The following is a 13089-nucleotide window of genomic DNA, read 5'->3' as shown; positions in this document are numbered from 1 at the left end:
ATCACTTTTAATACTCTTTTCTTCACGTTATTTATTCTAGATGGAATATTAAAATCATCAAAGTACCTGTGAAGTCATAGGACGAATAAAATATGTATTTTGGGTAGCTATGAAATTCAAAACATGCGTCTCGCCCTATTCGGGGATCCACCAGTCCTTAGCATCAACAACAAGATAAATCTAACCCATGCCAACAGTGATATACAATATCTTTTGTTAGTAGATTTTAGGTTTGTTTAGAGATGATCATGATCGCCTTACCTGAGTGAACACAGAAATGGCAATCTAACATTGAGTACAGTAAGAGAACAATAAGTGAGGTAAAATAACATGAATTCATTTTGTTGTCATCAGCTATTTACATAGGTAGAATTAACGAAACATATGACTTGAACTACAAACCTACAAAATTATTGGTCTAATGATGCAATAATTAAGTTTATTTCTATTATTTATAACAAGAATACATTCAACAATTATTTGTACTGATGAATGGTAAACTGGTTGTTGGAAATTATATGATTTATTCAAATATCTGTATTCGTTGTCGATAGTATTGAGTTCTCTGAACTAGGTTCTCATCAACTCAATGCAATCTATAATATTCAAAAATCAAAATTGTAATGTAGCTTGGAAATCATTATGGTAAATATCTGAATAAGGTTAAGAGATGGAATAAAATATTACGATGTCATATGGAGGATACTCGAGAACACTGAAAGCAAAACAACAAACCAAAGGGGCTAGAAATAAGTGATTATGTAGTGAACAAAATCTCAAAAGAATAATAAAATAAATGAAGCTAAGTCAGTTTGAAGTAAACCTATCGAAAGAGAACCAGGAAATGATGCGAGGAAGTGACCAAATGAAGGGACGTTAAAAATCTGACCTAACCATGTAAGTTACGTTACTTGGGTTACCCTGACGCTTGTTTTTGAACACGAGTCAATTTTTTATGCTTGATAGCAGAAGCTTGAGGAGATTTTAGTAGACTAGAGTTTGGTTGCCTACAAACCAATTTGGAATATCACATAAAGTCCACCTGATGTCTCGTGCCCGAGAAACGATTAGAAATTACTGTACTACTACACATCTTTATTTTTATTGAACGAAGACTTCTCGGGATATGATCTGAAGACTCTGCTAAAGAAAATAATGCCTCTTAGAGAAATTTCCAGGAGCCTCTCAGATGCAGTACATCAAGTGAAACCGTAATGCCAACACAGACATAATTGTTGCTAAAATGAAAGAAGTATCTGTCAACTCTTGATTGCACATGTTTTACACACGATTATAAGTTTGGCTTCGCGGTAGATTTTATAGCATCCAATGCTAAGTCTTCTGCTAAATTTCTTCGCAAAATTTTGACTGATCGAAACTCAGATGGATAAAGGCGGCCTCTTCCAATGACTAGCTTCTTTCGGATTGTCTTTAATTTTTTTGTCTAACAATAAACCCTATATCCGGGATTTTCGAAACAGAGTATGCGAGAAATTTCGCAAAACTGTAGACGACATTTTTGAAAGAACAGTTATATGGTTTTTGAGTAACAATTAAAAATTTTTATAACCTATTGAGTTTAGAATTAAACAAAATAGAGAATGAAGCTGCATATGGATTCAAATTTCATATCCTATAAGACTATTGATAAAATGGATGCTAGAGCTCAATAAGCAAACTTTTTGACAGGTTGAAGGACTGGAATTCAGTAAATGAGAACAATAAGGGTTGGTTTCAATATAAATTAGTCGATATTGGTAACCACTACTTTACCTCACCCACTTCAGACTTGAGAATACTGTCTAATGAACACGAAATTTGATTGCCACACTTACAAAACAAAGACAAGATAATAATATTGCAGCCAAATAAAGGTTACCAAAATTTAGTCCATTTTAAATGACTAGCATAGACAAATATAGCAAACTTGACTAATTCAAAGGAGAAACGAATCACTGACAACTCTACGTATAGTTATTAAAGGCCTAAGTGGTTTTATTTGCCATACATGTGTGGTCTATCAAAGATACACATATGGAACATCCCACTCAGACCTATATAATTAATGATTAATTCAGCATGACAAAAGATAGCCCACTATCTAGCAGAGATGTGAGAATCATTTCATCAACAACTAACTGTATACACCTTGAAGAGTGCTATTTGATCTGTTGAGAGATTGGATAACATTAGCATCTCTAGTAAATTAATTACTTTCTTTGCTATAATATCCCTTTTTACCAAAATAACTCTTCTTGAAACCACTGACGCTAAGTGTGATAATTCTGAACTTTTGTATTTATCAGTAACAAAGTTCAAATAATTGCTACTTATATCCATGTAAAATGGTCACTTTCACCGACACGCTGTATAAAATCTTAATAAAATATATAGAGTTAAATATACGGAAAATATTTCTAATTCTACTTATAATGGCAACAGTAGGAAGTTGTTTCAGTGAACGAAGATTAGTCAAACTAACTACACAAATTTTTCAGATACCAAGTAATTAAATTTAGGGAGTAAAATAAAAGAAATCCATCCATCCATCAATATAGACTAACTACTAAAGGTAAATAATATTGTAGTTTATATTTGACTGAAAATGAACAGATTACACAATAAAAGAGTAGTAATCTACTATACATATGTGAACATATAAACATACGAAGTGTTAGTCTTTGTATGCATTCATTTTTTCTGTAATATTTTGTACTATCTCCTGTACTGGTTTAGCTTGTCCATAATAGTCGGAGAATTGTCCTTTCGGATCCAGCAAGTACATTATAACAGTGTGGTCAACCTATCGATAATAAATATGAAATCATAAATATAATTTAAAGTAATATTATGGTGTAGGTTACTTATATCCATAATGGTGGTATATAACAGTGGTCAGGCAGAAGATCGATAAGGAAAGAACGAAACGGAACGCAATTGATATGAAAACACATGGACAATGAAATCTGAGACAATGGATTGATATTACAGCACCTCACGTGCAATTGAGTTTGTTATCATTTAATTCGGTTAAGCCCTTTTGTTAACTTATTTAGCGGACAGAGTCATCCGTACTATAACAACTTGTTGTGCTTGTATGAAATATGTATGCTTGAACATTGCTTATCGCCTACGCTAGCTTTATTATTAGCTGCTTAACTGATCCGATGATCCATTCGTTTCCCTATATATATACATGTACATTTAAACCTACACACTCTACACTCTCAACTCGCTGACTCACTCACTTTGCCTCTCTGCTTTGTGGTCTGAGTTATTTGCTAATAAAACTGTGGTCGCTGCTTCTCTTTACCATCTGATTTCAAAACCGTTGAGGTCTATATGGTAACGGTTACGAGGGTGATTGGTTAACGAAGCACAGCCGCTACAATATTTTGAAATTAACTATTTACTATATGGATCTCAGATTTTAGTGAGATGCTCTGTAATTTCGTGTCAAATACATTCGATTGTCCCGACTAGTGTTATTGTTTACTACAATATCTCAGATCTGTAACAAAAACATTAAGAGCTTGAAAGCCAGCTCCAGAAATTTTTATTGATCGCTTCTTAAGTTGAATTAAGATAGATCAATGATAGTAAGTTTGACGGAAAAAATATGCTGGTCCAGTGTATCAAAGATTAATTCTTGATGTTTGTATTTACTGATAAGTGCACATGAGCTGTTCCCATATCGTTAGTCGATTCATATAAGAAAATAAAGCATTCAAACGGACACAGTAGAATCCACTTTTTCCACTTAAATAGTAATTTGTTTGCAGGTACAAAACTCGTGGTAATTTAAAACAATCTTATTATTCAACAGACTTGCTTAAGAATAGTCTAAATAGAAAAGTTTTGAATAGACATGAACTACACAGAACACGTACCACCGGAAGGGTGAATGAATTCGACGAGATGCAACAGAGTTTCTATCATTTCTTCTACATGCATAACGATATGACATACACGTCTTTCACATACACAGACATCAAGAAAACCAATCGAAGTTGTGGTTTAGTGGTTGAAAACCTCTACTTTCAACCAATAGGTCATACGGTAACTCAACAATGAGAACACAAAATTGAGCTTGGTTATGAATTTGCAGTAAATAAACGGACATAATAAAATTGATCTTTGTACACAGTGGCAGATTAAAATATCGCGGATAAACTTATGTTTTGAAGTATACTTGTGCGAAAACAGATATCGAATGTAACTTTTAGGAAGAAAAACGGCTTTACCAATCTAAAACGAAGAGATTTTGTCATGATGCCTATGAATCATAAACAACTTCCCCTGTGGGGATTAAGAACAAACCAACGACAAATAGAAAAAGTGACGATTATAAATTGGACATTATGGTATATAGTGTGCAAACTGGTTGACTCCTTACGAATGTTACTGCATGAGGCTGTCTGACTGATATGCTACAATCAAAAGATTAATCGAGGGAATTAATTATTTAGATTAAAATTTAATTCAATCAACTTGACAGACGAACAAGTATTCATTTCTTCATTCTTTCATTTATTTGTTTATTTGAACATATAAATATTGGTACGAGGGTGCACCAAATATATATGCGCCAAACAATAAAAATGAAATTGTGAAGAGATGGGGAATGGAAGGCGAGTATATTAAGAAATGGGAATCAACAATGAACGAAAATTATTGTATGAGAGTGAAATTATGATTGTCATTATTATTATTATTATGAAAAGAGCAGTTCAGTTAGGAAAAATACAACCAGAAAGAATTCCTTCAGTTAAAGTTGCGTTGACTTTTATGAAGAAAGTGAAGGGAAGCTACAACATGGTTCGCCACTGGCTTTTACTCTGAATTATTTCTGATAGTTTCAAGCCACTACGTTGTAACATCTTCAGGAACCCACCAGGGGATATTGAAGGGTCAACAGAACTCAGTCCTGTACAGCTTTCTTTCATACCACGACACCATGTCGTGCACTAACCACCTCTCCGCTTTTTTCAACCGGTCCTAGCGTCGGCAAATAATGTACGGTGTGGAATTCGCCGGAACGATATTCCTTGAACATCTCCAAACTACTGAAGTCGGTGTTTCAAGGTGGTGACACCAAATGAATTATGGTCGCTGTGCCCGAACACACAATGTTGAACCTCTGTATTACTAACATAGTGTTGCCACTGAATGTCAGCAACCCTTCGGAAACAACGATGATAACATCCTTAACTCAGAGAAGTCAGGTTTCACAAGCGTTGAGAAAAACTGCTCTTACCGTCACGTTATAGATCCGACCTTTAAAAACCAGACTAATATCATGAAGGCGGTCCGCATTGGCATTAGCCTCTTTGGCTTACGTTATACGTGAATTGATCTCCTCACTCATGCCACTACCAGCACTTACACAGCCACCTAAATACATGAACTTCTCGACTACTTCTATCTGCACACTACTCAGGGTGAGTACAGGACCCTGGCCCTGCACTTAGAAGATGCAAAGCACATACCATACCTACGGACACTTATTGACAACTGGTTATCGCACAGTAAGACAATATCATCCGCATACTCAAGATCGAAATGTCTTTCTCCAGGCAACGGGTCTATACTATCATTATCTACATCCATCAGGGCTGTTTCCAGAACGTCATCGATAACAAAGTTGAAGAAAAACGGTGAAATTAGACAACCCTGCCTAACCCAACTGTTTGAATGGAACAATGGAGAGGTAGTTGTATGCCATAACTCTGTCTGAGGTGCCAGGATATAAAGCCTTAAAGACGTTAATAAATTTTTCACGCACACCCTTCTTCAAAAGACCATCCCAGGGAACACGTCTGTTCGACGAATCGAAAGCGGCACTGATGTCAAGAAACACTACGATTGTTGGCCTGTAATAGGTAAGACGTTCTACAATTCAGTGTGGGGGGTGAAATTATGACCAGTACATCCTCCACGGGAACGAAAACCAGCCTGCTCCTCGCGAGTCAATCTTACTCGGGTTCGGAAAATCTAAGAAGTATGACGTAAGCCATTAGTTTGTGATGTGAACAGGGAAACAAGAAGCCCTGACAAACTACGAAAGCTATTTTTCGGGACGTTATTTCATTTTATTCAAAGCTTGTAAAACACTAACATTTATTTTTGTCCCTATTTTATTCTACAGAACATGAGCTTTCGTTCGATGTATCATTCATTGCCATACCCCTTTTTGTTCCGAAGCTATTGTAATTTAAACATAATATTTTGCATTTTATTTTCTACTCTAATTTCCAGTTTTGGACATAATTGTGTTTTCCCAAATTATTGTACGTTGTGGTCGGGTAAATCACCTATTTATTCATGTACCTTTTTGCACTAATCTGAATTCAGAGAATTTACAGGAAAGCAGTATATCGGAATAGAGCGAACAGTGTTCCAGTTGTCTTGTCTTCTCTCATTACCGTGCTTGTCAGCCAATCATGTGATAGAATAGTTTTCTTCTCTCTACCCCGCCTCGAACTCATGCGTACTAGCCTCAAGGTTAAACCGGTCAGCCTATTGCGTCGAGGTCTTAATCTAGAGTAGACAGATCAAGGTCATAACACTTTGGATGCAATCGGAAGTAGACTTATCCACCGATAATTGATGTAAAGATGATGCGAACCCTTTTTAAAGAAAGGGACAACTATCAACTCATCCCACGACGTTGGAACACTCTAATTGCCAGACACTTGTAAATAACTCAGTTCATTAACCAGGTCTCCACCATTTTTAAAAAAATTGTATCTTTTCATTTCTGCAGCAATTTGGATGACTCTCTCGGTTTCCCATATTGTATGAGCATTCCATGTACCTAAATTAATCGTTGCTCCGGTTGTCGGAAGGGACATCAGCCTTGTGACTTCCGAAGGAACTCAGGTTCCACCATGAGGCGTCATAACTTTTCTAAATGAAGACCTTCTAACTCCCGGGGCAGAGTTTAAATGGTTTGAATTATTTCTTCTGGTTAGCGTTTTTTAGCGAGTTAGTTTTTCACGGGACGGGGTCGTAAACCGTATGCCCCCCCCCGTTTATCCAAACTTGGGATCGGCAGTAACCCCATAGGGGCTCCGGCGGAGTTATTTTTAACAAGGGTCGGAGTTAAGTCAATCAAGCCTGGTTATTTGTGGTGCTTCAAGAATTGGAGTTCTCTGAAGACTTCTGCCTCGTTAGGTGGATCAGTCGTTACCTGTCGTGAAGGGCAGGAAAGTCTGGTCGATGTCACCGAGGTAGCGGACCAATTGAACTTCTTGAAAAACTCTGCCCATCGTCCAAGACGTCGGCAGCAGTTACTGTTCGGCATCTCATCAGCTTCACAAATTTTTTTCACGCACGTCAGACTTCTTGTTGCTAGCGATTCGAACGATTTGAAAGCCACTCAACACCCGAAACCCAAACACCACAATTTCATAAAACCAAAACCATTTATCAATACTTTAAACACTAATTCATCATATATGCTACTCGTAACACTCATTCAATGTACTGAATAACCACTAAACACCAAAAAAACTCACAATATAATCGCCATCTGCATCTTTTGGTCCTGCACTGTAATAAATACGATAGAGTTTAGAAACTTTATCAATTTCTTCCTTAGTACCGGTCAGCCCGATCAGATGTGGTGAAAATTCTACAGCCGAAAACGAGAAAGAAAACATAATTTTATCATTAAAATGAGATCTTATCACTTACAATAAAAACATTTGATTAATCCCATTATTATCTAGTTGACCCAGTTACAGAACTTACTATAGCCAATTATACAGTGACTCTGCTATTACCTATTGTACTCATAAAACACAATATGTTGACACTGCATATAAAATTGTAGGGATTTAAAATAGGAGTTAGTGAGTTACACTTGGTGAAAGTATTGCATAGAGTAATAGGTACGAATTTAGGTAATACTAGGCACCAGATATCGTGGCCAATACTCACCAAATAAGATAATTGCTTTTCGGGTTCCCCTTGTACAATAGCTCAAGTGAAAGTATTGGTTGTAAGAGATTACAATTAATCAAGACTCTCGACAGTATTAGAATTATTGTGATGACAGTAGTGAACAAATCATTTTCACTGGCTTTTTATGTCATGAAAATTTTGGTACAATAGGATACCGAAAAGTATATTATACAGGGTGCACCACGCTGACCGCTTATCATTTGCACATTTTCGCAAAAAAAGTAAAAACAATAATATCCCTCAAGTGCTTGGCTTAAAACTACTCAAAATCATTGGTTGAAGACATGAATAAGATTATGATTTCACTAAATGCACTAGAAATAATTAAATTCAACTTATGATTTGTTTCTGATTAAATACTATTAACTGTGGTACTTCGAACGTTAACCTTTTTGAACAAATGAGCTGTTTTCAGGTTTTATATAGTTTTTATTTATTTATCTTCACTCCTGCTACGGTGAATAAGTGAATGTAAATAGTCACGAATCGCTTTTAGATAGGAAAAATGATGGTTAAAATTTCATCTTTTTGTTCATGATTGGAACTTGACTGACAATTTGCTATATTTAATAATACAATACGAAATGCTAGACTTTGGATAGTTAAAATTAATCTGCATTAGGACTCATACTCGAGTATTATAACTGTTCATATTCACCAGTAAGATTTATATGTAATCTTGAACTTCATAAGTGACCAAGGATTTTATCATACACTACTACAAGTGTTACCACTGAACGGCTAAAGATATTACAGCGAAAATAAATATCTTGCAAAATGACACGAGTTCTGTAAAATTAACAACCCTTTGACCATTGCTAAATAGTACATTAAAATACAAGAAATATAAGATGAAAACTTATTACCTTTAACGTATTTAGCTAAAATATCTGGGGTATCACGTTCGCTGTCGACAGACATGAATACAGGCACTAAGGGATACTTGGGTTTTTCAATAAGCACTGTAAGAAAAAGCATATTTGTGATGTTTAAAGAACTGGTAGTATTAAAATATGGGATGGGTCGATGGTTTATGAAACTGAAAAACTAGGTTTCACAATGAGTGCAACAATCACTACCTTAATTCGAGTTTTTACAGAAAGGAAAGTTTTGATGAAAACTAAAAAATGATGCTCATCTAAATGTTTTTAGTTTTTCATATTTCTTCAACTGATGTCTAAAAACTTAAGTGTAAAGCTGCCAAATGGTTCGATTTGGTATTTTTTATAAATACGAGACGAGACAACTAGATTAGCCCATTGTGTTATTGAATAAAAATAGAATCCAGTGAAAAAAAATTTCTTTTCTTCATGTCTGTTTAGTGGACAATTGCCGCCCGTATTCCTAAGCTGCAAATTATTCTCATCCTCAGATGAAGATTTGTAGCTCATTTGGATTATTTAGGTGAGGTTTGATGTCGGATGCTTTTAGTATTCTCTCTATCTAAGATCTTAACATCTTCGCTTATATCAAAGCATGTGGACAACTGTGGACACACATCTGAGAAGTTTTAAAAGCTTGACGCTTAGGTCGATCAGTAAATAACAATCACATTGAAATCGATCCAATCTATTAACCGATCAGGAGAATCATGGACAAATATAGGATCAAGAATCAAATCAAAGGTAGATACAATCAAAATAAACAGGTAGGCAATGACAAGTTAAAGGTCAACAATAACCAATTAGGACCGAGACCGACAGGATAAGCTGTGTCATACGTAAAGAAGTTCGAATAATTCATTTTTACTTGAAGTTTGTGCTGACGCTGTTCAAAAGAACAACCGAAGCTGCGTAGCCAAACCATCCAGCTCAAACAACAAAACTCCAACTATTTTCATCCTTCTATTCTTCTCTAACCCCTTGATTATTAGGCAACATTTTAACATTTGAAATCTAGGATCACTTTATAATGTAATCACTCTATCTTTCTATAGACATACATATCAAGCAACTATAAATACGAATATACAGCTTAAGTGTTATGTTTGAAGCGACTACGAGTTCACCTAGTCTGCGAACGGAACAAGACTCTGTGACCAAAGACCAATAAGCTAGCTATTTTGATCAGTCCCAGCTCCGCTAACTAGGGAGAGAAGTCCAAGTTCGAACACGGAAATATATTCCGCAAGCAGCCAGGAGCACGAGCAATCACAACAAGTCTAGTCGGAAATACACTCATTTATATATTAGTTTGTACACCCATTTTTATTAATAATCAAAATAAAATCACATATATGAAAAATACTTAGTTAACAAACTATATGCTGAGTATAATTCATGTTAACTTAATACAAGAATGTCGTATGTTAGACAGAATAAAATATCATAGGGGAAAACGAAACAAATACTATACTGAATGATCATTAAATTGAATTAAACGGAATCAATGTTGAATAAAAATCATGAGTAAATTAATCTAATATTGACTTTTCATCACGTTATAACATTAAGCAAATGATTTTGTCGAATAGGATGATGCTTACACTAAAACAATTGCGTCCAATTTCCATAAAACAGAAATGTTTTGTAATCACAGCTTATAGATAATTAAGTGATTTGAACAACAATATACCACACAAGAATGAAGATAATTTGGTGGGTAGATAGTCTATCATCCTCGAGTAAGACAACGTCACCAGTATTACCATAAAATAAGTATCTTAAAAAGCGATCTTATTTAGTCTTTACGAAAATAAGAAATGATTACAACCACTTTACCATAGCAATTTAAAAATAACATTTCAAATAAACGAACCTTTTTGAGTAGACCTAAAATCCAGAAATACGTTTTGGTTGAAGTATGAAAAACCTAAGGAAAATATGAGACCTATTGACTGAATGTGGTGCCAAAACAAACCATAATATTAATGAAATCAGCTGTTAAGACCATAGAACTACACTAGACAAGATTGCAAAATGACATACTAAGCAAAAAAGATGGTCACATTTAATAAAATTACTTAAACATTTCTTTAGCTTACTTATTCTGTCAGATACTTCCACAAGTCTCTCTATTTGTTCTGGGCATATATCTGGACATCGGCAGAACCCAAAGTACAACAGAACCCATTTTCCGTGGAAATCAGCTAATTTACATGGGTTTCCATTATGGTCAACCAAATTGAAATCGCCACCAATAGATGGCAGACCATATTTTCTTTCTGATATTTTTTTGGCTAAAATGTTAGGAACAATAAGTTGGACGTTCGCGACAGTTGATTGTGATTTTTAATTATCATCCAACAATTTAAAAATATTCAGAAAAATCAACAAGTTCTGAGAAATTGGCAGATGGAACCCATAAACAGGGTTATTTACAAATCAGGTTAAAAATATTCTCAACACGATGCTGAGGTACATTTATAAGAAATAAAAATATTTAATTAACTGTGTGAAGACCGAATTAGTATGAGAAATAGGTAGTGGACGGAAAGAAGAGTAGAGAGTTAGTTACTATCAGCTAAAGCCGTATAATGGTGTTTTATTAGCTTAAGCAACCAATTTCCAACATATTAGTTGGAGGCTCTAATTTTGTCCCCCTTCCAGATGGGTAGTCGGTTAGTATCGTTATTTCTCATTATAAGTGGGGTTAGAGTATACAAAGTATAAAAGTACCCGCCAAATACACTTAAACAGTTATACACTGCAACTAGTAACATATGAAACTGATGAACTACTCACAATAATTTAATAAGTTATAACCAAACTTGATTAACCCGGACTACGTCAAAAGTTTTATATTCACCTGCATACAATGAATTCAAGAGTTGGTAGTTCAAATTTGAGCATCACCTGCAAGGTGCTGAAACAAATAACTTTGATTACTAAAACCAACATTGTCAACTCTATACATTAAGCTACTCACCTTAAACAAAACCTGATTAATTGTCAAGATTTTTTACCCTATAGTTTCATCCTGATAAAACGTTTATAAAATACTGTATCAACCACCCAAAATATTTTCATTACTTATTATTTATTTGAATATAAATATTGGTACAAAGCGGTACTAAAATATATATCGGCCACAAAAACCAGTGGATGTGTGGCCCGGAATACTGTCTAGGTGCCAAAACTAAGGCAGATAGTTTCTCTAGAGGGCCACACCCAGAGCCTTCGACTTAAATGTCTAATCCACAGGGGAATGGAACAACGCTAGGAGGTGCGGACTCATAGTAGCCGGTGACCAAGAGTGGGGTCAGTCACCATTTGCATCCTTAGGATCCTGGAGCCCATGTGCACCACTGGTTTGAAATCAGGGTTTTCCAACTCTCTAAGGTGTGTCTTTCGTACCCATAAACGCCGTTTAAGAAACCGGATATTCGCACTTCAAGTCATTCACCCGCTACGGCAATGCTATGTGACTGTTAACATAACGACATTGAGAACTGAACAAAAGGTAAGATAATAAAAAGCCACATATGTTTACTCTTCACCCGATGACATTATATAGCTGTGGGTGAAATGAATGAATGACAAAACAAAAATTTTACTAAGTATACTTAGATCCACAAAATTAGTCACTAACCTTTTGCAAGGTCTCTTGTCAGTAAAACTGAACCTACAGTGAATGACCCTGCAAGGAAAACGAAAGAGCACCAATGTATGTAACGCATCCTCTGGAAAGTATACACTGATAGGATGAAAAAAGGCCTACATCTTCTGGACTGAGGGTTGACCTGAACCTGGTAGGAATGAAGCCTCGAGACAAAAGTTTGCTGAACGCTTTGATCATTCCCATTAATTAAGTTTACCTCGACACCCCCAACGACTTTAAGCAACAAGAGAAGACACGCATATCTGATTGGTTCGTATCTTGCGCACAGTGATCACCTTCAGGAGTACGATATCCAATAAGCGTGTGTCGAAGTGATGTAAACTAGCCAATTTCGCCCTATTTATGTCTTGACATAAAAAGGAACCTTCGGGTCTTTTAGTTTTTCAGTCTCTCTATTTTGAGGAAACTTTCATCCTTTTTGGGAAAATTTAGGGAAATGACATAAAAACACCAAATTTTCCCTATATATGGGGAAATCCCCAAAACTTTGGAAAAGACGATTGGGCTCTGGCGAACACCTCAAAGTAGGGAGATTGGGTTGGTCCATAATCATAAGCTACC

At 35.5% G+C, this 13089-nt stretch overlaps 1 protein-coding gene across 2 annotated transcripts; it reads right to left on the bottom strand.

The window, feature by feature from the left end:
• Nucleotides 1-34: 34 nt before the first annotated feature.
• On the bottom strand, nucleotides 35-12804 carry SCO1_1 (Cu-binding protein). 2 transcript variants are annotated; one of them, XM_051215029.1, is made up of 7 exons: nucleotides 12628-12804; nucleotides 12499-12589; nucleotides 10952-11146; nucleotides 8835-8930; nucleotides 7521-7636; nucleotides 2669-2803; nucleotides 35-596 (listed from the first exon to the last, which is right to left on the bottom strand). In XM_051215029.1, the coding sequence occupies exons 1-6, from the start codon at nucleotides 12709-12711 to the stop codon at nucleotides 2675-2677; spliced, it is 711 nt and encodes a 236-aa protein (XP_051073637.1). In that variant the 5' UTR covers nucleotides 12712-12804; the 3' UTR covers nucleotides 35-596; nucleotides 2669-2674. The 2 variants fall into 2 exon arrangements, with proteins under 2 accessions (XP_051073637.1, XP_051073636.1); XM_051215028.1 differs by lacking the exon at nucleotides 35-596 and having other exon boundaries at nucleotides 2378-7636; nucleotides 12499-12688; nucleotides 12725-12804.
• Nucleotides 12805-13089: the final 285 nt, after the last annotated feature.

This window comes from Schistosoma haematobium, chromosome 1, assembly GCF_000699445.3.
Source record: "Schistosoma haematobium chromosome 1, whole genome shotgun sequence".
NCBI lineage: Eukaryota > Metazoa > Platyhelminthes > Trematoda > Strigeidida > Schistosomatidae > Schistosoma > Schistosoma haematobium.
This window is presented reverse-complemented; position numbering and strand designations above follow the sequence as displayed.

Bases quoted from the DNA above. Each gene is read 5' to 3' on its own strand.
- SCO1_1 (XM_051215029.1), bottom strand. From the start codon at position 12,711: ATGGGAATGATCAAAGCGTTCAGCAAACTTTTGTCTCGAGGCTTCATT. The intron at 11,147-12,498 runs GTTAGTGACTAA...CTAACATTTTAG, and splicing joins GACAAGAGACCTTGCAAAAG to CCAAAAAAATATCAGAAAGA. The intron at 7,637-8,834 runs GTAATAAGTTTT...TTTCGGCTGTAG, and splicing joins TTTAGCTAAATACGTTAAAG to AATTTTCACCACATCTGATC.